At 40.2% G+C, this 26,894-nt stretch overlaps 1 protein-coding gene across 2 annotated transcripts in view; it reads right to left on the bottom strand.

Moving 5' to 3' along the window:
- efcab2 (EF-hand calcium binding domain 2) overlaps positions 1-26,894 on the bottom strand; it is a 67,059-nt gene that overhangs the window by 16,875 nt on the left and 23,290 nt on the right. For both annotated transcript variants that reach the window (XM_063054978.1, XM_063054979.1), the window contains exons 5-6: positions 7,391-7,433; positions 1,842-1,908 (exon numbers count right to left, since the gene is read on the bottom strand). In XM_063054978.1, coding sequence (XP_062911048.1) covers positions 1,842-1,908; positions 7,391-7,433 — 110 coding nt within the window. The remainder of the gene's footprint in view (positions 1-1,841; positions 1,909-7,390; positions 7,434-26,894) is intronic.

Raw genomic sequence — 26,894 nt, 5'->3', positions numbered from 1 at the left:
TAAGACTGCAGTTTTGAGCATTCAGGCTTGCAAATGCCATAAATGGCAGGGAGTGAAAATGAAACAGTTTCAATACTTCAACAATTTAGGTCCTACAAAGGATTTGAAGGCATGAACAATCATCTTCAATGTTACAATGAAGATGAAGATTTGTAAGATACAATCCACCTGTCTCCCATGCTCTTGTTTGTATTTATGTGCTGTAAGTATGTCAAGTTCATACGCGGAGAGGATTGGTTTGCAAAATCATAAGAGATATAGATAGAACTGTATTTATATTAATTTATATTTTTATTATACTTATATATGGATCATTGCAGAACACCGCTTGTTACTGACCTCCAGCGAGAATAAATCCCAATGACCAATACTCCTTTTCCTATAGACAAGCCATTTCATCTTAGTCTTCTGCATGAGCCTACCATAATGCAACTGTTCGATATGGATTTTAATAAGGTGTTTGACAACATCCATAGCTCTACTTTCTCCAATCATCTTCATCACCTCCTCAAAAAACTCAAACAACTTTCTGTACCAGGTCAATTTAAACCCTCCCTAGAAACTTTAACAAACTGACCCTCAACAGATGTAACCCATGTGATTTGTACAGGTCCCACCTGCCCAAGAAACAGCTTTATGTTGAGGCCCATAGGTTTACATAGAACATAGTTTAGTAGCCTGGGATACTGATAGAATGAGCAAAGGTAATTTTGACTGAGTTGTCTGATATCATTAGCTTCCTGACACCAAGATATAGATCAGTTGTTTGGAACATACTTTGTCAAGTATCAATCAGAGACCTACCTGAAAATGAGTGCTAAAGATAATTTTCATGAACTTAACAATAAATACCATGTCACTTGAATGGAAAAAGCTGCAGTGATGGATACCGCCCAGTACATAACAAGCAAAGCCCTCCCCATCAATGAACATATTCAAATGGAGCACAGCCACAAGAAAGCAGCAGCTATCATCAAAGACCCACACCATCCAGGCTATGCCGTCGTCTCTCTACTACAATCAGGCAGGAGGTACAGAAGCCTTAGATCACACGCCAACAGATTCAGGAACGGCTATTACTCCATATCCATCAGGCTGTCAGACCTGTGTGGATAACTTCAATCACCACAACTCTAAACCGATTCCGCAACCTATAGACTTATTTTTAAGGATTCTTTACAACTCATGCTTTCAGTATTTTTTAAATTTACACAGTTTGTCCTTTTTTATACATTTGTCGGTCTTTCAACAGAGGGTGGTGGTTATATGGAATCACCTGTCAGAAGTGGTAAAGGTAGAAACAATTACAACATTTCAAAGGCATTTTGACAGATACTTTAATAGGAAAGGAGTGGTGGGGCACTCCTAATGCAGGCAAATTGGATTGTCAAAGTCAGGTATCATTTGTCTTTTTATGTATAGTTTTTTGTAAGTTCTATTATATTTATTTTTCCCTGTGAATTTCTGCAAGTAAATGAACCTCGACATAGCACAGGTAAAATATATGTACTTTGATATTAAATTTACTTTGAAATTTGAAATTGAAAAGGGGGACTCCATGAAAATAACCTCTCCCGCTGCCACTTTGGAACAGCCCATTTTCCACTGAACACCACCACCACATCCATTGCTGGGCCTGAAGGTTAACCTGGCCACATTATATCGAGGCTGTCCTCATACAGCAGGCAAATAAGAATTCATCCACTAATAAGGATAGAATCAAGTTATTTTTAAATAGTAAAACAATCTTAAAACCAGCTGAAGTCCATGAACAACAAGTGTTAGTAAGGAATAATGGAAAGGGATTTTGGAATACTTGTTTTTTAGTATAATTATATTACCTTCTTGAGTCAAGTATTTTGTAAGTTCCTCTTGAGTAAGATAACCATTGTTATTCTTATCTAACACCTAGGGATTAAATAAGACTTACATTAGAAAGTTCATGGTTAAAATCAAAATATATAACAGGTATAGTACTGTGCAAAAATCTTGAGCACATATATATAGCTAGGTTGCCTAAAACTTTGCACGGCCTTTTATTTGTCAATGTGAAGGAGAGAGTGAGTTTGAAAATCTGTTGGGGGCAAAGAATAATGGGAATGGTAAGGGTGGAGTGCCGTGGGAGAGGAGGGGTATGAAGCTGGTGCAGACACACCAGCCATGAGACCAGAAGACCATAAAACATAGGAGCAGAATCAGGCCATTCAGCCCATCAAGTCTGTTCTGCATTCCATCATAGTCAACCCTATACACCTGCCATCTCGTCATACCTTTTGATGCCTTAACTGATCAGGAAACCATCAAATTCTACCTTAAATATACCCAAGGACCTGGCCTCCACCACAGTCTGTGGCAGAGTATTCCACAGATTCACGACTCTCTGGCTAAAAAAAAAATTACTCCTTACCTCTGTTCTAAAAGGCAGCCCCTCAATTTCGAGGCTGTGCCTTTAGTTCGAGATACCCCCACCAGAGGAAACATCCTCTCCACATCCATTGTATCTAGTCCTTTCAACATTCAGGCGGGTTTCAATGAGATCCCCACGCTGTCTTCTAATTTCCAGTGAGTACAGACCCAAAACTGCCAAATGCTGCTCACAAGTTAATCCCTTCATTCCCGGAATCACCCTCATGGACATGCTCTGGACTCTCTCTAATGACAACACATCCTTTCTGAGATATGGAGCCCAAAACCGTTGACAGTACTTCAAGTGCAGCCTGACTAGTGTCTTATAAAGGCTCAGCATTATCTCCTTGCTTTTATATTCTACTCCCCTTGAAATAAATCCCAACACCGCATTTGCCTTCTTTACCACAGACTCAACCTGTAAATTAACCTTCTGGGAGTCTTGCACGAGGACTCCTAAGTCCATCTGCACCTCTGATGTTCGAACCTTCTCCCCATTTAGGTAACAGTCCACACTATTATTCCTTTTATCAAAATGCAATCTCATACACTTCCCAACACTGTAGTCCATCTGCTACTATTTTGCCCAGTCTTCCAATGTCTAAGCCCTGCTACAATCACATTGCTTTCTCAGCACTACCTACCCCTCCACCTGTTTTTGTATCATCCGCAAACTTTGCCTCAAAGCCATCAATTCCATTATCCAAATCATTCACAAACAATATGAAAAGTAGTGGTCCCAATACTGTCGTCTGAGGAACACCACTAGTCAGTAGCAGCCAACAGAAAAGGGCTCTTTTATTCCCACTATCTGCCTGCTACCCTGTCAGCCATTATGCTATCCATACCTGTACCTTTCCTGTAACGCCATAGGATTTTATCTTGATGAGCGGCCTCACGTGTCACAAATTATCAAATGCCTTCTGAAAATCCAAGTAAATGAGGTCTACTGCCTCTCCTTTGACCTCCTTTCTCGAAGAACTCTAACAGATTTGTCAGACAAGATTTCCATGCTGACCTTGACTTAGTTTATCATTGGTCTCCAAGTACCCCGAAACATCATCCTTAATAATAGACTCCAACACTTTCCTAACCACTGAGGTTAGGCTAACTGGCCTATAATTCCCTTTCTCCCTTCTTAAACAGTGGCATGACATTTGCAATCTTCCAGTCCTCTGGGACCATGCCAGAATCAAGTGATTTTTGAAAGATCATGACCAATGCATCTGTTATCTCTTCAGCAACTTCTCTCAGGACCATCTGGTCCAGGTGACTTATCCACCTTAAGACCTTTGAGTTTGCCTAGCACTTTTTCCTTTGTAATAGCAATGGTACTCACTCCTGCTCCCTGACACTCATAGACATCTAGCACACTGCTAGTCTCTTCCACAGTGAAGACTGATACAAAGTACCCAATAAACTCATCTACCATTTCTTTGTCCCCCATTACTTCCTCGCCAGTATCATTTTCTAGTAGTCCAATGTCAACTCTCATCTCCCTTTTATTCTTTATATAACTGAAAAAACTTCTGGTACCCTCCTTATATTATTGGCTAGTTTGCCCTCATAATTCATCTTTTCCCTTCTTGTAGTTTTTTTAGTTGCCTTTTGTTGGATTTTAAAAGCTTCCCAATCATCCAACTTCCCACTCACTTTTGCTACCTTACATGTCTTTCCCTTGGCTTTTATGCAGTCCTTAACTTCCCTCATCAGCCATGTTTGTCTACCCCTGCTATTTGAGATCAACTTCTGTGGGACATATCTATCCTGTGCCTTGTGAACTGTTCCCAGAAACTTAAGCCATTTCTGCTCTGCTGTCATCCCTGCCAGTATCATCCTCCTATCCACCTGGGCAAGATCCTCTCTCATGCTTCTGCCATTCCCTTTATTCCATTGCAATACCAATACATGTGAGTTATACTTCTCTCTCTCAAATTGCAGTATGAATTCAATCATATTATGATCACTGCCTCCTAAGGGTTCTTTTATGTGTTAAGCTCCCTAATAAGATCTGGGTTATTACACAACACCCAATCTAAGATAGCCTTTCCCAGAGTAGGCTCAACCACAAGCTGCTCTAAATTAGACATTCACCAAATTCCCTCTCTTGCTATCTGACAGCAACCTTATTTCCCCAATCCCCTTGCATATTGAAGTCCCTCATTATAATTGTGTCATTGCCCTTAGTACATGCCTTTTCCAGTTCCTTTTGTAATCACAACCGCACATCTTGGTTACTATTTGGAGGCCTATATATGATTTGAGGCAAGGTAACTTGATTACTCTAGAGTTTCTTGCTCCCTCCCCTCTCCCTTCCCCCTTCCCCAACCGTGATTCCCTTCTCCCTGCCCCCCTCCCACTCTCAGTCCACATAGAGACCCATATCAGAATCAGGTTTATCATCACTCACATATGTCATGAAATTTGGTTTTTTTCTGCGGCGGCAGCAATACAGTGCTATACACAAAATTACTACAGTATTGTGCAAAAGTCTTAGGCACCATAGCTATATAAATGTGCTTAAGACTTTTGCACAGTACTGTAGGTCTCCTTTAGTCACAGCAAGCACCTTACAAGCTTCATCTTATATTAAATATTTTCTTAGGTATAGATTTTCCTGTAAGAAGACTGTGTATCTTATATTTAGAAGTGTGACTATACCACCTAATATCTAATTAACATGATGACATAGCCCAAGAATGTAACTGGGTCTAATCTAAACTGAACACAGCATCTCACAAGCAACCCTGCGTGTGTCCTTCATATTTCTGAAGAAAAGCTTGAAACCTGGTAACTGTTCAGCTGTTTTATCTGACAGTCAGTAAGAGAAATGTACAAGGAACGGCAGATTCCTCTTTAACTTAGAGAAGGTGAGAAAAAGCACATTTGAAATAATTGCAACTGCAAAACCTTCCTATTTTATCCTTGGCCCTGTCTCTGAGCTGAGAACAATGTTCAATAGCTCAACATGGTCTATACACACACAAGCCTCCACCTACCTTGTTTCATCCAATGATGTCAACTGCTGATGGATTGGACGGCTTTTATCTACCTGTCAATACATCATGTCACTACCCTGTCCATCCAGTTTGCACACACCCAGTCACAGGCATGGTTGAGATGCTGTCTTCCTCCCTGAAGTAGTTCAAAAGCATGCCGTTCACTTAAACCCCTTCCTACCACCGTCAAATAAATATGCTGTTATCCAGAAGGAATGTGAGGTCATTAATGCCAGAGGATCTAGAAATAACAGGCTTTTATTAGAACATAGAACAGTACAGGCCCTTCAGCCCCTATCTTGTCCCAACCCTTTAACCTGCTCCAAGATCAATCTAATCTTCTCCTCTGTATAGCCCCCCATTTTTCTTTCATCCTTGTGCCTATCTAAGAGTTGCTTAAATGCCCCTAATGTACCACCAGCTCTGGCAGTACATTCCACGTACCTACCGCAATCTGTGTAAAGAACTTACCTCTGACATCTCCCCTATATTTTTCTCCCAACACCTGAAAGTTATGTCCCTTTAAAGTAGGCTATAAGATGTAACATTGCACACATTGGACTGTGTGGTTTCATTGTTTGTAGTTAATAACTGAGAACATAGAAACAGTACATTACAGAAATAGGCACTTTGGTCCACCTGGTCTGGTCAGCCATGAAGCCAGCGTAAAGTAATCTTGTCTACCAGCATATAGTTAATATTCCCTGTCTGTCTAAATGCCTTGTCAATATCACTATCACATCTGCTTCTCCCACTTCCCTTGGCAGCATGTACCAGACACATTCTATGCACAATGTATTATGAAAAGCTTTCTCATGATTCACTCTCCTCTCCCATCAGATTCCTTCTTCTTCAGCCTTTTATCTTTTCCACCCATCACCTCCCAGCTTCTCACATCAGTTACCTTCCCCCAGCCACCTAAATCCCACCTCACCTGGCATCACTAATCACCTTCCCCTGCCACAACCTTCTTATTCTGGCTTCTCCCCCTTCTATTCCAGTCCTGATGAAGGGTTTCAGCCCAATGTTTCGCCTCTATGTTCTACTCCATGGATGCTACCTGGCCTGCTGAGTTCCTCCAGCACCTTGTGTGTGAGATACTCCTTTAATATCAAGTAATAGTGAACCAACCCAACTGGGCTTGCTATGTTGTCTGGAAGACATTTCATCACTCATCCAAGGTGCATCTTCAGTTCTGATCCACGGTGGGTAATTTTCCGAGGGTCATTAAGAGTCGTAGAGGTAATGAGAATGTAATTGGTTTTATCTTTGCAGGAATGGAGGTGTGAACTGTTGTGGAGACGCTGAGGTAGAGATGTTAGAAACGCATTGTAAGCAGCTGATAGATGGTGTCGTACCCCACCCCCTCTCTGTTCAGGGATGGGTTTTCCAGTTTGACAAAGATGGCTGTATATCAGCGAGACAAAACAACCACTTCACAAATGGATGGCCCAACATAGGATGGCTAACACCTCAGGTCAAGATTCAGCTGTATATCTACACCTAAAGGCAAGGGACACTCCTTTGATGATAACAATTTGCACATTTAGGACAGTGAGGACAGGTGGTTTGAAAGAGGGGTTAAGAAGTCATCTTTGTCAAACTGGAAAAGCCATCCCTGAACAGAGGGTGTGGGGTATGACACTGAGCCACAACTGGTCACAGATCTCGTTAGAGGAACACCCGTTTACCTTGCACAGCCAGTCCAATTTAGCAATTCATTGTGGATTGCATGTGACTTGGGCTTCTGAATTAGTCTACCATGAGGGACCTTATCAAATGTTTTACTAAGACCATGTAGACAACATGCAATCACTTCTTCCAAAAAGAGCAGTTTTCCCACTTCCCTCTTTTTAAATTGGTGTAAATTCATCTTGTTCCAAAGTACAATGGTTAAGAGCAACTTATTCCTCAAACCCTTTCCTATGATCCAATCAGCAGTATATCAAAATATTGTACTGCGGGACCTTAAAATACAACTATACCTGGAACGCTCGTAAAATAACATCCTCTGGCTGGGGTCTGTATCTATAAAACAAAATAGAACAAAAGTGCATTGAGGAAAATATTGTTTTATATAGCACCTTTCATAACCTCACAATCTACTGAAGCAGTTCTTTGCCAATCAGGTGCTTTTTGAAGTTTAGTCACATTGTACTGATAAACAATCATAATTCAGTCTATCAGCCACAAAAGCTATGGAAATGAAAAGCCATTGGGTGCTGGGGCAGCTATACAGCACATAAATTGCGATTATAATTGTTCTTTCAATTATCACTTTCAAGGACTCTATAATTCATGTTCTTACTATTATTTTTTACTTATTAATGTATTATTATTTGTTTTGTTCAGTATTTGCACAGCTTGTTTTCTTTTGCACATTGGTTGTCAATTTTTGTGTGTGGCTTTTCATTGATTCTATTGTATTTCTTTGTTCTACTGTGAATGCCTACAAGAAAATGAATCTCATTGTAGTATATGGTGATGTATACATAGTTTAATAATAAATTTATTTTGAGCTTTAATAAAAATGTGGAAGGAAAGAAACTAAACCCAAACTTCAAAATTTGCAAACAATGCCCAATCAGGAGCATGGCAAACAATGCATATTTCTTTATGAAGAAATTCAAAAATATTCTTATCAAATGTTATAAACATGGTAATAGAAATTATTGAAGCAATTCAATTCAAGGAAGTGTGATTTACGGCAGGGGAAGATAATGATTATTTGCTGAATGGGAATGTCCTTGAGATATTGGAACAAAAGCAAGTCATCCTGTTTGGCTGAACAGGTCACAAAATGTTGCAAGGCTGCTAAAAAAAAGTACACTGAACAGTGAGCCTCAAAAGGTAGAAAATATTAATGAAGAGAAATAATTTTACCCTCAGAGGCATCTTTATCAGGTACAGCTGTACACCTGCTCATTAATGCAAATATCTAAATAACCAGTCATGTGGCAGCAACGCAATGCACGGAAGCATGCAGGCATGGTCAAGAGGTTCAGTTGTTATTCAGACCAAACATCAGAATGGGGAAGAAATGTGATCGAAGTCATGTGGATTGTGGAATGATTGTTGGTGCATGACAGGGTGGTTTGAGTATCTCAGAAACTACTGACCTCCTTGGACTTTCACACACAACAGTGGTACATGAGGTACTTAATAAAGTGACTATTGAAGGTATGTTGGCATCTGATACTGATGAGAAATTACTATTGCAGCTCATCTATTTTCCAGGTCATTTATAGCCACCACAATGTATGATTTTACATTGTGAAGTCCAGTGCCAGAACAATAAGAAAATACATCAGCTATATATAGATTTGAATACCTGATTGATTTCCGTGTTAGCTACTTAAACCACGAACAGCTATCACTGTAATATAGCAAGTAACGGCTCTGTGCCATGACCAATTTGTCAAATTCGTGTCTGTATGTTCATTTCAAATTATGACAGCAACAGTCAGGAAGTACTGCTTGAATCTATTCCCATCGCCGTTAAAACATCTCAGCTATTTCATCCTTCCAATGTTTTTGTATCATTTTTTGCTATTTTAAAATCAAATTAATTCAAGAGTTGCAGTTTTTAGTTAGGATTTGCTTATTCTGAATTGCCAGAAACAGAAGCATCCTAAAAGCTCAAATAAGGCCTAGAAGGAAAATTTGCTGCAAAAATTGGTCGTAGGAACATGCACGGGGGGGCAAGGAGGCTTCATAAAATGCAGATTGTAGTGGGGGGGAATCACTATAGATACAGGGAATAACAGCGTGGAGGTTGGCTGTATTTTAACAGGGGAATAGTCACTTTCTACGGCATCTGTTAGAGTAAGAACTGGAGCATGTGACAATGAAGGTCACTGTGCATCCAACGTTTTGTGCTGCTTTCATCCTGCTGCTGACGACATCAGCAATAGCTCTCCACAGAATGAGGTGATGACAGTTTACTCATTTCCTCCAGAGACGTGAAGTAATAGGCAAGAGGTGTGATACTTGACAGCGGTGTTTCATTTCTGCCATTGCACGGTATTAGAAGGTCCCTGTGCACCTCAGTACAAGCCACCACTTTTCTCAAAAGTAAAGACATCTAATCATTCAATGTTTAAATTTAACTGTAACGTCTTACAGGTCTCTGCTTACTTAATTTGGACATTCTTATGTGATAGCCTTCTATACTTGCTCTGTTTACTGTCCCTCGCAGATCATGGGATAGCACCTCACCAATGTGCTTGCAGCGGCAAAAGCTAATCCAAATTCAAAACAATTGGCACTAGCTTATGGCTACCACAGGGTTGTTATACTTGCATGGCACACCCTCAGCTCCAGCGAAATGATTGTTCCAAAGAGTCAATTCCTTTATTCGATCCTTTATTAGCAATTAGCAAACATACAATCTTGAAGCGATATTAAGTGGTCAGCAAAGATATGACCTCCACCGGTCCCAAGTTGTAAGCTGCCACAAAATAAGCAAGAATATGTAACTCATATTCCCTTTGCTTTTACCGTGCCCGCAATAATGTGACTAGTTACGAAAATAAACATAATATACATACAGCACAGAATACAAAGCAGATAGAGTACAGATACATGGCTCCTACACTGCTGATGACAAGAACCATCCTCATCTCTTGCAACCAGTCAGGGCCCCAAACAGTCTTTCCAGGTGAGACAACACTTCACTTGTGAGTCTGTTGGGGTCATCTATTGCATCCGGTGCTCCCGGTGCAGCCTCCTCTACACCGGTGAAACCCGACGCAGATTGGGGGACCGCTTCGTCGAGCACCTCCACTCCATCCGCCACAACAGACAGGATCTCCCGGTAGCCACCCACTTCAACTCTGCTTCCTATTCCTATTCAGATATGTCCATACATGGCCTCCTCTACTGCCATGATGAGGCTAAACTCAGGTTGGAGGAGCAACACCTCATATACCGTCTAAGTAGTCTCCAGACCCTTGGTATGAACATAGAATTCTCCAACTTCTGGTAATTCCCTCCCCCTCCCTTCCTCTATCCCTATTTCACTCTACCCCCTCCCCCAGCTCCCTCATGGTTCCGCCTCCTTCTTCTACTACCCATTGTTTTCAGGGCTATGACATCAATGCTTCCCCTCCCCCACCCCTTTGTCTTTCAACTGACACTACAAGCATTCTTCAAGTCCTTACCCATCTTTCATTCTTCAGTCCTGACGAAGGGTTCCGGCCCGAAACATTGACTCATCATTTCTGACTGATGCTGCCCGGCCTGCTGAGTTCATCCGGCGTACTGAAAGTGTTGCTTTCACCATCCTGGTATAGGCGAGTGCCAATGTTGTATGCCCAATCAGAGCCAAGTTAATGAAACAGACCACTGGCATCTGCAAACAATGACTTTCTATTGTCTTGAATGTAAAAGAGACAGTTTTCATCAACATGGCACGCTGCGATTGCTCAGGATTCAGAATCAGAATCTTATTTATTATTGCTGATATGTTATAAAATTTATTGTTTTGTGGTAGCAGTGCATAAAAAACACCAAATAGTGCAAAAAGAGAACAAGAATAGTGAGGTAGTGTTCATGGGTTCAAGTTCAGAAATCTGATGGCAGAGGGGAAGAAGCTGCTCCTGAAATGTTGAGCATGTGTCTTCAGGCTCCTGTGTCTCCTCCCTGATGATAAAAGTGAGAAGGTATCAAAATCATTGCTATCTTCTCCACAGTTTTGTAATATTGAAAGAAATTTCCAAATACAGAGGTAAAATGGCTCAAGGCATTGGATCAAGCAGAGGAGAAACAGGAAAAATGCTACACAAAAATGAGCCTAAAAGTTACTGTTCTAACCACAGAATTATCAGTTTGTCTGTTGCATGAAAAGTCATTTGATTGTGTATTTCAGAAACATTTTCCTCTTGTGTTGTACAAATAATTAATTTAGTCTTTTCAAACATTTGTAGTTTGATTAAAGCTTATTCTGCATTCAAAATGCAATATATATTGCGACCATTGGGGAAATTATGCTGCATTAGAAGCAATGGTTTCAAAAATAGTTGTTTATTTGCATGTCTGCTAAGAGTAAAGAGGAAAAGATAATGTTTTTCATTCATCTTTGTTTTCTCAAATAGAAGATAGAATCTTTGGCCTACAATGTTGTGCTGAATAAAATAAACTAGTAATTAAATGCCTAAATAAATCCCTTTTGCCTACAATGTCTATATCCCTCAATTTCAACATATTCATATCCTTACCTAAGAGTCTCTTAAACACCTCTATCATATTTGTCTCCACTACCATCCCTCGTAGTGCATTGCAGGCACCTCCACATTGTGTAAAAAAAACTTGCCCCATGCATTTCTTTTGAACTTACCTCCCACCCACCCTAAATGCATGCCTTCTAGAATTAAATATTTTGATCTTGAAAAAAAGATACCAGCTGTCTGCCCTAACTAAGACTTTTATAGGGTACCACAGCATAGAAACAGGCTGTTTGGTCCCTTTAGTCCATACCAACCTAATCTTCAGCCTGGACCTATTTACCCACCACCGTACCATATCCCTTCAAACCCCTCTCATCCGTGTACCTATCCAAATTACTCTTAAATATTACAATTGAACCTGCATCTAACACTACCACTGGCAGCTTGTATCACACTTGCATGACCTGCTGAGTGAAGGAGAACCCCCTTAGATATTTCATCTTTCATCCTAAACATATGAACTCCAGTTCTTGGTCACTTCTTCCTCACCAATCTAAGGAGGAAAAGCCAGCATGCATTCACCTAAACTGCAGTATGCCTCTCATAATTTTTGTACCTCTATAAGTTCTCCCCTCATTCTCCTGCATTCCAGGGAATATAGTCCTAATCTATTCAAACTTTCCCTATAGTTCATGTCCTCATGTCCTAGTAACATACTTCTAAGCTTATTGATATCTTTTCTGGAGGTAGGTGACCAGAAATGCACACAATCCTTCAATTTCAGTCTCACCAACGTCTTGTATAACTTCAACATTACATCCCAACACCTGTACTCAATGCTCTGATTTGGTGTCAAAAGCTCTCTCTACTACCTTATCTTCCTGTGATGCTACTTTCAAGGAATTGTGAATCTGTATTCCTTTGTTCTTCCGCACACCTCAGAGCTCTACCATTCACTGAGTATACCTTACTGTGGTGTATCTTACTGTGGTTTGTTCTCCCAAAATGTAACACCTCACACTTGCCTACATTAAATTCTATCTGCCATTTTCAGTCCAATTTCCTAGCTGGTCAAACTTTGATAGCCTTCTTTGCTGTCCGTTATGCTCCAATCTTGGTGTCATCTGCAAATTTGCTGATCCAGTTTACCACATTATCATCAAGATCATTAATATATATGATCAACAACAACAAACCCTGTACCAATCCCTGCGGCACATCACTAGTCACAGGCAACCACGTATTACCACTCAGTCACTTCTCCTGCTTAGCCAATGTTGAATCCAATTGAATACTTCATCCTGAATGCTATGCAACTGTACTTCCTGGACTAGCCTCCCATGTGGGAATTTGTCAAAGGCCTTCCTAAAGTCCATGTATTCAACATCCACCACCTTTCCTTCATCAAATTTCTTGGTAACCTCCTTGAAAAACTATAAGATTAGTTAGACATGACCAAACTCACACAAAGACATGTTGGCTATCCATAATCAGGCCCTGTCTATACAAATACCTGTCCCTTAGAATGCCTTTCAATAATTTACCCTTGACTGACATCAGGCTCACTACCCTGATTTCCCAGCCCAGCTCAGTGGCCCATAATTCAAATTTTATTACCTTATAAACTTCTATTAGGTCTCTTCTTAGCCCCCGCTGACAGAGGTTGGGATGAAGGAATATGGAATATGCTATGTTATGTCTTGAAATAATTTGTTATCTTTTGTTATATAAACCTCTAAGTCCACACAGTTGTCTGTTCCAAATGCATTTGAACTGTTCGACAGTTCTTCATATAGTGGTTAAATATAACTCATGGTAATAAAACAAATCAGTCCAACTGTAGTTTCTATTACTATCAATGGACATTTTTCAATACAAGAACTATCCATTCTGTTCATTAAACCTCTCAATCTTTTCTGAATTCCAATTTCCTATCAGTCACCCTATCTTTCAAATCTCAGCACCATCAATTTTCAAATGGGTTTTCTTGTCCCTTATTCCCCTAATGCTTTTATTTAGTTACCTCACTGGGAAGAAATAGTAGGCATGAAATTCTCAGCAATATCCAAATCTCAAACCAATGCTGAAAGGGACATTAGAATTAGACTATGAAAAATACTGCAGCTGATATACTGATATGAAAAAGCAATCTGTTCACCAAATCCTGAAATTAAACACTATGAAATTTTAAATTGTATTTCAAGCTTTATTGTTGCTATTTTAAGATGTCATCTAAATCTCCATAGTAAATTACAACCTCATTAATCTTTGCCAATACACCCATAAATGGGTAGCTGATATGGAAAGGCTAATGATTATTAAAGAATGCATTTATCTGAACACAAATGATGACTGTTCATAGTGAATAAACATATTCAATAGCTTAGTTAAAGCAGTAAACGTCAATTCAAATGGATGCACTTATGAGATTTAAAGAACTTAACTACAATGCAGAGAACATTTTAATTTAAACTGTAGTTTTGAACAAAAGAAATTGTAGATATGTTAATTCAGCCACAGAGGAACATAACACACAAGTGACTGGGAAATATACCATAAAATGTTTTGTCACTACTGTCTCTTCCAATCACTTCAGCCTAAACTAATGCATGTGGAAAATAACTTCAGTACACATTCAGTGGCTACTTTATTAGGTATGCCTGTACACCTGCTCATTAATGCAAATATCTAATCTGCCAATCATATGACAGCAACTCAATGCATAAAAGCATGCAAACTTAGTCAAAAGGTTCATTTATTGTTCAGATCAAACATCAGAATGGGGAAAAAATGAGATCTAACTGACTTTGTGCATTAATTGTTGGTGCCAGTCAGGGTGGTTTGAGTATCTCAGAAGCTGCTGATGTCCTGGCACTTATTTCATGTGCAACAGTCTTAGAGTTTACGGAGAATGGCACGCAAAACCAAAAAAAATCCAGTGAGAATGGCACGCAAAACCAAAAAAAAACCCAGTGAGAATGGCACGCAAAACCAAAAAAAAAAATCCAGTGAGTGGCAGTTCTGCAAGTGAAAATGCCTTGTTAATGAGAGGAGTCACAGGAGAACAGCCAGACTGGTTCAAGCTGACAGGAAGGCAACAGTAACTCAATTTATTTTGGTTGTGGCCCTAAGATCTTTAGTTGGCACCAGAATGTAAGTAACCACACATTACAACAGTGATGTGCAGAACATAGAAATCTACAACGCATTACAGGCCCTTCGGCCCACAATATTGTGCCGACCATGTAACCTACTCTAGAAACTGCCTAGAATTTCCCTACCACATAGCCCTCTATTTTTCTAAACTCGATGTACCTAAGAGTCTCTTAAAAGACCCTATTAAATCGGCCTCCACCACCTGCAGTGCACTCGATGCACCCACCAAACTCTGTGTGAAAAACTTACCCCTGACATCCCCTCTGTACCTACTTCCAAGCACCTTAAAACTTTGCCTTTTCGTATTAGCCATTTCAGCCCCGGGAAAATAATAATAAAGGCATCCGTTAGTCTTGCGAGACCATGGATCTGCGCCTGGAAAGTCTTCACTCTCCAGGGCGCAGGCCTGGGCAAGGTTGTATGGACGACTGGCAGTTGCCCATGCTGCAAGTCTCCCCTCTCCACGACACCGATGTTGTCCAAGGGAAGGCCGTTAGGACCCATACAGCTTGGCACCAGTGTCGTCGCAGAGCAATGTGTAATTAAGTACCTTGCTCAAGGATACAACACGTTCCCTCGGCTGGGGCCCGAACTCATGACCTTCAGGTAGCTAGTCCAATGCCTTAGCCACTTGGCCATGTGCCCCAGGAAAAATGCTCTAGCTATCCACATGATCAATGTCTCTCATTATCTTATACACCTCTATCAGGTCACCTCTCATCCTCCGTCGCTCCAAGGAGAAAAGGCCAAGTTCACTCAACCTATTCTCATAAGGCACACTCTTCAATCCAGGTAACATCCTTGTAAATCTCCTCTGCACTCTCTCTACAGCATCCACATACTTCCTGTAATGAGGTGACCAGAACTGAACACAGTACTCCAAGTGAAGTCTGACCAAGGTCTTATATAGTTGTAGCATTACCTCCTGGGTCTTGAACTCAGTTCCATGGTTGACGAATACCAACACACCATATGCCTTCTTAACAACATTGTCAACCTGCGCAGCAGCTTTGAGTGTCCTATGTACACAGACCCAAAGATCTCCCTGATCCTCCACACTGCCAAGAGTGGCACCATTAATACTATATTCTGTCTTCAAATGTGACCTACCAATGTTAACCACTTCACACTCATCTAGGTTGAACTCCATCTGCCACTTCTCAGCCCAGTTCTGCATCCTATCGATATCCCGCTGTAACCTCTGACAACTCTCCAGACTATCCACAACACCCCAAACCTTTGTGTCATCATCAAACTTACTAACCCACTCTTCTACTTCTTCATGCAGGTCATTTCTGAAAATCACAAAGAGGAGGAGCCCCAGAACAGATTCCTCTGGAACACCAACCTCCATACAGAATACGAACCATAAGAAAAGCATCTCTGAACACACAACATGTCAAACATTGCTGTAGATGGATTACAGCAGTAGAAGACCATAAACATACATTCAGTGTATGTTCTTAGGCACTTCCTGTATCTAATAAAGAAGCCACTAAAGGGTCAGTTAAACTCTAATCTCTCATGTGCTAATGGACCCCTGTGCTCCCCATCCACCAACAGTTTCATTATAAATTCTTGTCCGTGTTATTAGCAAGTTCCTCTGCCAGATCTTTATATTGCTGTTTAGAAAAGTAGGTATTAGAAACCATACAACACGTTTTCTTGTTGTGGTCCTAAGTTATTTAGTTATCCCAAGGTTGGCACCAGAATGTATGGCAACACTTCCGGGATGCCCTCAGCACACCCTTGGGTGCACTGGTTGTTAATGCAAATAATACATTTTACAGTATGTTTCAATGTACATGTGATGAATAAACTTGAATCTTGATCAATACCGAATTGCAGCAAACTTGGGATGTTAAACAGCTCCATCATGACTTCCATGCTCTCATGCTCACTGTTTTTATTATTGATGTCAGAATCTCGTGCTTTTTAAACTTTCCTAACATGCCCTACTGATTGCAACAGCTATGGCATATGTACCTAGGTTTCTTGCTCATTTTTATATCTTTTAGTGCTGTGCCCTCTGGTTTATATTACAAATATAAATGGTACAGAGAGAAATTTTTTTAACATAAGAATAATGTGGAACAGTGTTGTTTTTCACACTGTTGGAAATTATACAGTAGAGTTCTTTTGGGGTCAATACTGGGAACACTGTTTTTCTTACTTTGCTTGGGAGTCCAGGACACAATTTCAAAGTTTGTGGATGACACAAAACTTGAATGTGTAGTGACTCATGAGAACAATAAACATCAAAGAGATATAGACAGGCTGGTGAAATCTTAAGCTTTCTTACCTAGCTGCTTAGCATCAGTTTACTCTGCCCTTCTGGAAAGTAGAATACTGTGCAAAGATCCTGTTATACCTGTCTGTTACTTACTCCATGATCAATCTAACCTTTCCCACCTACATAGCCCATAACCCTCCATTTTTCTTGAATCCATGTGCCTATCTACGAGTCTCTTAAATGTCCATAATATACTGGCCTCTACTGCCACCCCTGGCAGTGCATTTCAGATACTTACCACTCTCTGTGTACAAAACCTAACTCTGATGTTTTCCTTAAAGTGTCCTCAATTTAAATGCCACTCTGGGGGAAAAAAGCACTGGCTGTCCACTCCATCTATGCCTCTCATAATCTTATATACCTCTATTCTCTTATTATACATCTCATCCTCCTTCATTACAGATTAAAAACATTAGCTCACTCAACCTTTCCTCATAAGACATATTCTTTAACGTTCTCTAGACATGAAAGAGTTGGTAGATAGTGTTTACAAGGATTTTCAGAAGGTCTTTGACAAGCCCATGGTACGACAGGAAAGATACTATCATGGATAGAAGATTAGCTGACTGGCAGAAGGCAAAGAGTGGGTATAAAGGGGGCTTATTCAGGTGCCGGTGACTACTGACATCCTGCAGGGGGCGATATTGAGACCACTTCTTTCCAATGAAATGGATGATGGTATTGATGGATTTGTGACCAAGCTTGCAGACAATACAAATATAGGTGGAGGGGCAGGTAGTGTTGAGGAAGCAGGGAGTCTGCAGAAGGACTTAGAGAGATTAAGAGAATGAGCAAAGAAGTGGCAGATGGAATATAGTGTAGGGAAGTGTATGATCATGCACTTAGGTAGAAGGAATAAAGGCATGGACTATTTTATAAATGGAGGGAAAAATCTTGCAGATTGAGTAGGTGGCAAGGAAGGCAAATGCAATTTTAGCATTCATTTCAAGAGCCATAGAATATAAGAGCAAGGATATTATACTGAGGATTTATAAGGCATTGGTTAGACCGCACTTGGGAGTATTGTGAGCTGTTTTGGGCCCTTTATCTAAGAAAAGATGTGCTGGCATTGACAGGGTCCAGAGAAAGCTCACAAGAATGAGTTTGAGGAACGCTTGATGGTTTTTGCTGGTGTTTAGACGAATGAGGGGGGGATCATGCTGAAACCTATCAGATATTTAAGGGCAACACACATCAAAGTTGATATTAAAGGGGCTAGATTGAGTGGATGTGGAGTGGATCTTTCCAATTGTAGGGAAATTTAGGAGCAGAGGGCACAGCCTCAGAATAGAGGGACATCCATTTAGAACAGAGAAGAGGAGGAATGTCTTTAGGCAAAGTTTGGTGAATCTGCGGAATTCATTACTACAGATGGCTGTGGAGGCCAGGCCACTGGACATATTCAAAGGGGAGTTTGATAGGTTCTTGATTAGGTTACAGGGAGAAGGCAGAAGAATGGGGTTGAGAGGGAAATGGATCAGCCATTATGAAATGGTGGAGCAGACTTGATGGGCTGAATGGCATAATTCTGCTCCTATGACTTATGTTCTCATGCAGACAGCATCCAGATAAACCTCCTCTGCACCCTCTCTAAAATTTCCACATCCTGCCTATCCAGGGTTTTATACATCTGCAACATTCCATCGTGACTTTCAAATTCAATCCCCTGAATAATGATAGCAAACATAGTATAAGCCTTATTAACTTCCCTATCAACATGCACATCAACCTGAGGTATCTATGGACCTGGAACTCAAGATCATTCTGTTCCTCCATACTGCTAAAAATAAAAGAACAGACTTGCAGCCCTCTCATCTCTAGCACAAACAGACACAAACTTTTTGCAATAGCCATGCTCATATAATCAAGTTGAGTCACACGGAGGAGGACTATACTATCATTACCATATCTATGGTTTTACTTCTTACTTGTACCTCAGGGTCCTAGCATGAACGACACCTTTTCACACTATGTGATAACTTTTCCACGCACTTGGCTATTCTGAATACTCTTCAAGCGTCAGATGCAGTGTGATAAATAGCTTTCTTTGAATCTGTTTACTTGATAGCCTGCCTACAGAGCTTGATCTAAGATGCGATTTGCATCTTATAGTCAGTGACTAACCTGATTCGCCCATTATCTCTAGTCCTAGTTGCACATTCTTCATGGGTAACTCCCATAAATCTCCAAATCTGGTAGATTAAACTATATCATCCAAATTCTCATAATATATTCAGTAGCGATCCCATCTCTAATTCGTGGCACCAACTATCTCGCTAGCATTTTGCATGGCTCCAGGCTAGTATTGCCTTCCACTCTTCATGTACAGCCATATTATTCTGATTATCTATCCTACCAATGCCTCTCATAATTTTATAAACCTTTATTAGTTCTCCCCTCAGTCTATGATGCTCTCGAGTCTCGGTCCCAACCTAGACTCCTCGGATAATGGTAGGGGTCCATGGCATAAAAAAGGTTGGGAACCCATGCTCTAGAAGAAACAACCCAAGTGTGTCCAATCTCCTTAAGGTTAATACACTCCAATACAGGTAGCATCTTGGTGAACACATTCCTAAAGCCTCCACATCCACCCTAGCAACCAGAACTGTACATATACTCCATGTTCAACCTATCCAAAGTTTTACATAGCTGCAACATCACTTCTTTACACTTACACCCAATGCCCTGACCACTGAAGGCAAAAATACTATACATGTTTTTTCCCCATCCTTCCTTCCTGCCTGGCCACCTACAAGGAGCTATAGACGAACCCCAAGATCCCTCTATACATCAATACTGTTAAGAGTCCTGCCTTTAACTGCACACTGTATAACCTCCCAAAAAGCAACTGCTTACGTTTGTTCAGATTAAACTCGATTTGCCATTTCTCTGCCCATGGCTATACCCTTTGATAGCTCTCTACACTGTCCACAACTCCACCAAACCTTGTGTTATCTGCATACGTACTAACCTACCTATCTATATTTCATCCAAGTAATTTATATACATCACAAACCAAAGAATTCTCAGCATCAATCCCTGTGCAACACCACTTCCACCACTACCCTCTATATTCTACAGGCAAACCAATTCTGAATCTAAACTACCAAAACACCATAATCCCATCCATCTTAATCTTCAGGATCAAATTCTGGATTTACTCCTGGGAATATCTCCACCTGTTCCCTGTACAGAGCAAGTGGCCTGTCTTATGTGACCTCTCTTCCTTTCCCAGCTCATTGGTGTATCTACCATGACTGTCACCTGCCACCACTATTGCTGCTTTTGAGAAGATCTGGTTACTGAAGAAGGAGACCATTTGAAAAGCTGGGAGGTTGTTTCTCTTATGTACAAGTATGCAGCCCCCTGAAAGCAGTGACAGAAGCGCACTAGCTGATGAAGAAGGCATTTGACGTGCTTCCCTTCTTGGACGGAGCATTGAAGACAAGAACTGGGATACCATATTGCAACTATACAAGATGGTGGTGAGACTATACTTAGGGTATTGTGTGCAGCTCTGGTCACTTGGCAATAGGAAAGATGTCATTAAGCTGGAAAGGGAACAGAAAAAAATTCACAAGGATTTTACCAGAACGGGAGGGCTCGAGTTATAAGCATTGGCTAGGGTTTTTTTCTATGTTTCTATAGGGGGCTGCGGAATGACCCTATTGAGGAAAATAAAGTCATTAGACCTAGATAATGTGAAACATCACAGTTTTTCCCCAGGATTTGTTCATTCATTATGTGTTGTGTTGTATGATGTAAGTATATGGAATGTACTACCTGAGGAGGTGGTAGATTTCAGTAAAATTACAATGTTGAAAAGACAAAAATTCACCAAATATCAAACATCCAAGATCCCTCCTCCTCAGCAACCTTAGTGCTGCCAAAACACACTAAATCCTGATCACCAGTTAGCAGGGGCAGTCCACACCAATATTGCCAGCATCAATCTTCCCCACAATCTCTCCCTATCTGCAGACGTTTCTCTTGCATGAACCCACCATGCTCCCACCACTCACTGGCTTGATATCCCGACACAGGCACAGCACTTAAAAGGTCTTGCCTCATGTGAGACTGATTCAATATTACCCAACACGTTGGTCCTGAAACACTACTAAACATCTCAGACAACAGACACACAACCAATTTCTGTATCAATTTCTGCTCCACTAGGGATACCAAGGAAATTTTAGCTGCTGCTTAGCCCATCCACTTCAAAGTTTGGTGTGTTGTGCATTCAGAGACGCTTGAGTTATTGTTGCCTTCCAGTCAGCTTGAACCAGTCTAGTCATTCTCCTCCAACCTCTCTCATTAACAGAGTGTTTTCATTCACAGAACTGCTACTCACTGGATTTTTTTTCCTTGGTTATCACACCATTCTCTATAAACTCTAGAGACCATTGTGCGTTAAAACCCCAAGAGATCAACAGTTTCTGAGATACTCAAACCACCCCGTCTGGCACCAACAATCATTCCATGATCAAAGTCACTTAGATCACTTCCCCCCCCCCATTCCAATGTTAGGTCGGAACAACAAATGAACCTCCTGACCATGTCTGCATGCTTTGATGCCTTCATGCTTTGAGTTGCTGCCACGTGACTGGCTGATTAGATGTTCATATTAACAAGTGTAACAGGCATGCATTAACAGGTGTACCTAATAAAGTGGCCACTGAGTGTATTTTCTGCTTTCTGTTTTTGTTTTATGACCTCAATGTAATTATGTATGGCATAATCTGTCTGGATACTGAGAGGTCAGGTAAGTGGCCTGAAATGTTGACTGTGTTTCTCTCTCCGCAAACACTACCTGTACTGCTGTATATTCTACACTTTCTGTCTGCACTTACCTTCTGCAAACTGGACCTGGATTCCTCTGAGTGTTAAAGAAGAGAAATAATCTAATTACAGTGTTTGAAATTATTACAGGGTTTTCTAGCCTACACAGAGAGAAAAATTGGGGGGAGTCAAGAATAAAGGATGTCAATAGAGTATACCGTTTAAAAAGGAAACAGTAAATTGTAGAAATGTAGCTATGATTCAGCCATACTGGCGTCTGAATCAAACCACCTAGCTAAACCCTTCGCCACAATACCTCTCCAGTGCCAACATGAAATTACAGCCTTATTAATCTCTCACAATCCACTCATATACAATTTAAGAGAGGTAATGACTGCTAAGGGGAACAATACAATCAATTGACATTGTGCAGTTAATTTTACAAGGAATTCTCTCTTCACTGCTACCAGCAATGTATTGCAGACCAGAAGATTAAATATAATTCTTCATGCCGTGTAAAGAGGATGAACAAAGGAATAAAAATGGTGAAGCAAAGAAGATTTTTAACAGTTCAAACCACATACAGAACCATAATTCAATGAGCTTGTATTTTTGGAATCATAGAGTGAAAGCTATGAATTTTAGATCTTATTTTGATCGCAGTGGCTTTTTTCTTGATTTAAGCAATTTCTTTTATTTAATATAAATATATGAATTGGCACCATGGTAGCATAGTTTTAGGCCGACATGATTACAGCTCAGGCAATCAGAATTCGGAGTTCAGTTATAAGAATATAAAAATTTCTCTAATTTTTATATTTCTTATACCAAAAATAAAGGAAATTTTGTATAGTCTTCCCATGAGTGCACGAGTTTCCTGTGGGTGCTCTGGTTTTCTCCCACAGTCCAAAGACATAACAGTTAGAGGGTTAATTGGTCATTATAAATTGTCCGTGATTAGTGTAGGGTTAAATCAATGAGCTGCTGGATGGTGTGGCTCGGTGGGCTGGAATGGCTTGTTCCAAGACATATCTCTAAATAAATAAAATATGAAATGCTGACTTACTTTAATGTGCAGAAACATATGATCAGCATCAATTGTGAGGAGCATAGCATAAATAAGCCTATTTCATGGATTTAAATGGTCATTTTTATATATTTTACTGGCAACAAGATATCATCACCTAATTCTCACTGCCAGAGGAGATAGTGGAATCAAAAATATTTACTAAGTTTAAGAAGCATTTAGACAGGCAGAATCAGAATCAAAATCAGGTTTAATATCATTAGCATATGTCGTGAAATTTGTTGTTTTGCGGCTGCAGTACAGTGCAATTCATAATAAAAAAATAAATTACAATAAGTGTATGTATATACCTATATATAAATTAAGTAAATAGTGCAAAGAGAGAGGACAAAAAAAAGTGAGCTAGTGTTAATGGATTTATTCTCCATTGAGAAATCTGATGGCAGAGGAGAAAAGTTGTTCCTGAAATTCACCTCCTTGAGAAGGGGGCACATACTGGGTGATAGGGCTTCCTTAACGATGGATGCCAACTTTTAGAGGTGTCACATTTTGAAGATCTCCTTGATGCTGGAGCTGGCTGAGTTTGCAACTATCTGTAGCTTTTTTCAGATTGTATGCATTGCCTCCCCCCGTACCAGACAGTGATGCAACCAGTTAGAATGCTCTCCACAGAATATCTGTAGAAACTTGTAAGTGCCTTTGGTGACATACCAAGTCTCCTCAAACTGCTAATGAAATACAGCCATGCCTTCTTTGTAATTACATCAATATGTTGGGCCCAGGACAGATCTTCAGAGTGTTGACTCACAGGAACTTGAAACTGCTCGCCCTTTCCATTGCTGACCCCTCAATGAGGACTGGTGTACACTCCCTCGACTTCCCCTTCCTTAGTCTTACTGATGTTGAGTGCAAGGTGACACCACTCAACCAGCTGATCTATCTCACTTCTGCACGCCTGCACGTCACCGTCTGAACTTCTGCCAACGATAGTTGTGTCGTCAGCAAATTTATAGATGCCATTTGAGATGCACCAGTGTTGATTGTCAGCGAGGAGGAGATGTTATTTCCAATCTGCACGGACTGTGGTCTCCCAATGAAGGATCAAAGATCCAGTTGCAGAGGGAGGGACAGAGCCCCAGGTTTTAGAGCTGAGGTTATGATTGTGTTGAATGCTGAGCTGTAGTAAATAAACAACAGTCTGACGTAGGTATTACCACTGTCCAAGTGCAGAGCCAGTGCAATTGCATCGGCTGTAGACCAATTGTGGTGACGGGCAAATTGCAGCAGGTCCAGGTCCTTGCTTAGACGGTGGTTGATTCTAGCCATGGAAAACGTCTCAAAGCGCTTTATCACAGTAGATGTGACTACAGTCGTTAGTCTCTGCCTATATGCTGGGAATAGAAATACATCCAGGTGATCACAAAGCGCGGGCATGGGATGGCACATTCTTGATGGTGGTATAGCAGTGTGTTGGTTCCTCTGGTTCCATAGGTGGTATGTTGGTGGTAGTTGTTCAGAGACTTCTTCAAGTTGGCCTGGTTGAAATCCTCTGCAATGATAGGGAAGGCATCAGGGTGCACTGTAACACGCTTGCTGATTATGCTGCTCTTAAATAGGCAAGGCACGGAGGGATATGGAACTAATGCATGAAAATAGGATTAGTGTAGATGGATAAAAATGTGGGCATGAACACGGTAGACTAATAGGGCTGTTGCTGTGCTGTACAACTCTATGACTCTAGTATTTAACTGATAGTTAACTGAATCTAATTCTCCTGTTTAGGTGCTAATACTCATCATTGTGAAGAGATTTCAGTTATGTTTCAATTAAATCCAATAAGCAGATGGTGACAAACTAGGTGATTGTCAATATCTTTGACACACAGGATTACACAGTGCTTACAGGTTTATCTACTATATCATAAGGGATAAGGTCATTGACAAGGATTTTTTTCTCAACCATTGAAGAGCAGCCAGCTCTTTGTTGTTTAAATAATTAATTATGGTTATATGTACAAAATATGTGAATTTCATATGTCATGACACTACCACGTCATATGTGTGTGCTTTGCTTAAAGAAGAAACAAAATTGGATTCACATTCCCAGCTCTCTTGTTTTCTTTTCAATTTTTTTTTATGCTTTGGAGTTACAAAACATAACAGTGATAATGAGGTATATTTAAAATGAATCCAAGACAACTACTTACTTGTTGAAGCACAGCGAGATGATCAAGTTTAAAAAAAAAGCACAGCACATTTTATTTTCTTCAGAGCAACATATTTTCTTCACAGCAGGAAAGACAATAAAGTTTTAAAAATGACAGAAAACAAAATAATTCATGGGTTCATGAACATTGAGTGCCAGATGACAATAATCACAAAAAAATGAGAAGAAATGGCTGGCTACATTAGAGAGACTGACATATTTGATTATGTATACTAAATTTATTGAGCAGTACGTTAAAGCTAATAGAGTAGTCATTGAGAAACAACTGCATTTTGCTGAGTGAATTGGATTTAAAGGCATAGCTTGTTTAGAAGTTTCACTGCTCCAACCAAACCAGCAGAAATAAGCTTTGCTAATATCGTGAATGTAATGTAGGAACATTTAAAACTGAAACCATTGTTGATTGCAGAATGTTTTAGGTTTCATAAGCGGAATCAAAAGGAAAGGAAGTCCATTTCCGTGTACATGACTGATTTGAAGAGATTCTCCGAGCATTGTCAGTTTGGTAATGGATTTAATGATGCACTGAGAAGTCACTTAGTTTGTGGAATCTTACAGAAAAGCATTCAAAAACAACTCCTTACTAAAGTACAACTTGTATTTAAAAGAGCAGTTGAAGTCGCTGTATCAATGGAAACAGCACACAGAGATGCAAATAAGTTGCAGTCAGGGATGAAAGTGAGCATGTACACTTTCATGCCTGGATGAACTCATTGTTACCATTATGGCAGGTGCTCACATACACCTTTCCAAGATCAAAATGTGCATCCTAGAAAGAAGAAAAAGAAAAAGAAAGGGGGGGGTGACATAAGTGCTATGGAAGTGAAAGAGGATAATTTCTTGAGAAATTAGAAAATTCAGAGATACAAGAAACTAGAAGAAAAAGGAAGGTGAGAAAAGACATGAAGCTGAAGAGGATTGAAGTAGATCCAGACAGAAAATCCAAGAAAAGAGAAGAAAGGTGCTCAGAACAATCAGAACCTCTTCCTGCAGTTCCAGAATCAACTCCTACAACCACCATGGAGGAGACCTGAGATTGTTTAATAGCACAAGTCTCATCTGCCAAGCACAGTGATCCCCCTTGTCAGGAAAGACATTGTCCACAACAGTAAGAAATCCTCCACAGCGATTAAGTCTGAATGGGAGAATTTAAAAATTGTGGATGCCTTTCGTAGTTGTACTATATATTAAAATGTATATACAGTATATATAGATAGATATATGTGCTCACCTTGCTTAAAGTAAAACTGAAGTTAGACTCACATTCTCAGCTCCTCTGTTTTCCATTCAATTAGTTTTTATGTTTTGGAGTTACAAAACATAACAGGTTTCCTTCATTGTTGTCATTTTCCAAGCTCTACGGTATGCTGACACTAATTAATTAGCAATCAGCAAAGTTACGGCTTTTATATGGTTCTCGTTAGTGCATTTACTCCAAGAAAGTACAGCCTACAGCAAACATTTGCTGTTCCCACCACCAGCTGCTCCTCCATTGTAAAAATAAACTGAACTGCTTCAACAGGCTTTTTAAATCTGCGAAGGATTAAGATGTTTAGTTGAAGTGGGCTTAACATGCAGAGCTGCTCTCACCTATCAGCACTAACCATACCCACATAGTCACCTGGCTTTCCATACTCCCCTCTGGAGCCCAACCAAACCAAATGATTGAAAACATGGGCTCTCCAAAGAGGGCATTTGAAGAAAAGGATTAAACCTTTATGGTAGCATTTAAATCCAAGCCTCTAATAAAAATAACTAACAGGAAAAAGCAAAATCCATTGTGGCTAGAACAAATAGTGATTTCATTGCCTCATTTGCAAACTACCCAATAGAACAAATCA

The sequence above is a fragment of the Mobula hypostoma genome, chromosome 8 (assembly GCF_963921235.1).
Source record: "Mobula hypostoma chromosome 8, sMobHyp1.1, whole genome shotgun sequence".
NCBI lineage: Eukaryota > Metazoa > Chordata > Chondrichthyes > Myliobatiformes > Myliobatidae > Mobula > Mobula hypostoma.
This window is presented reverse-complemented; position numbering and strand designations above follow the sequence as displayed.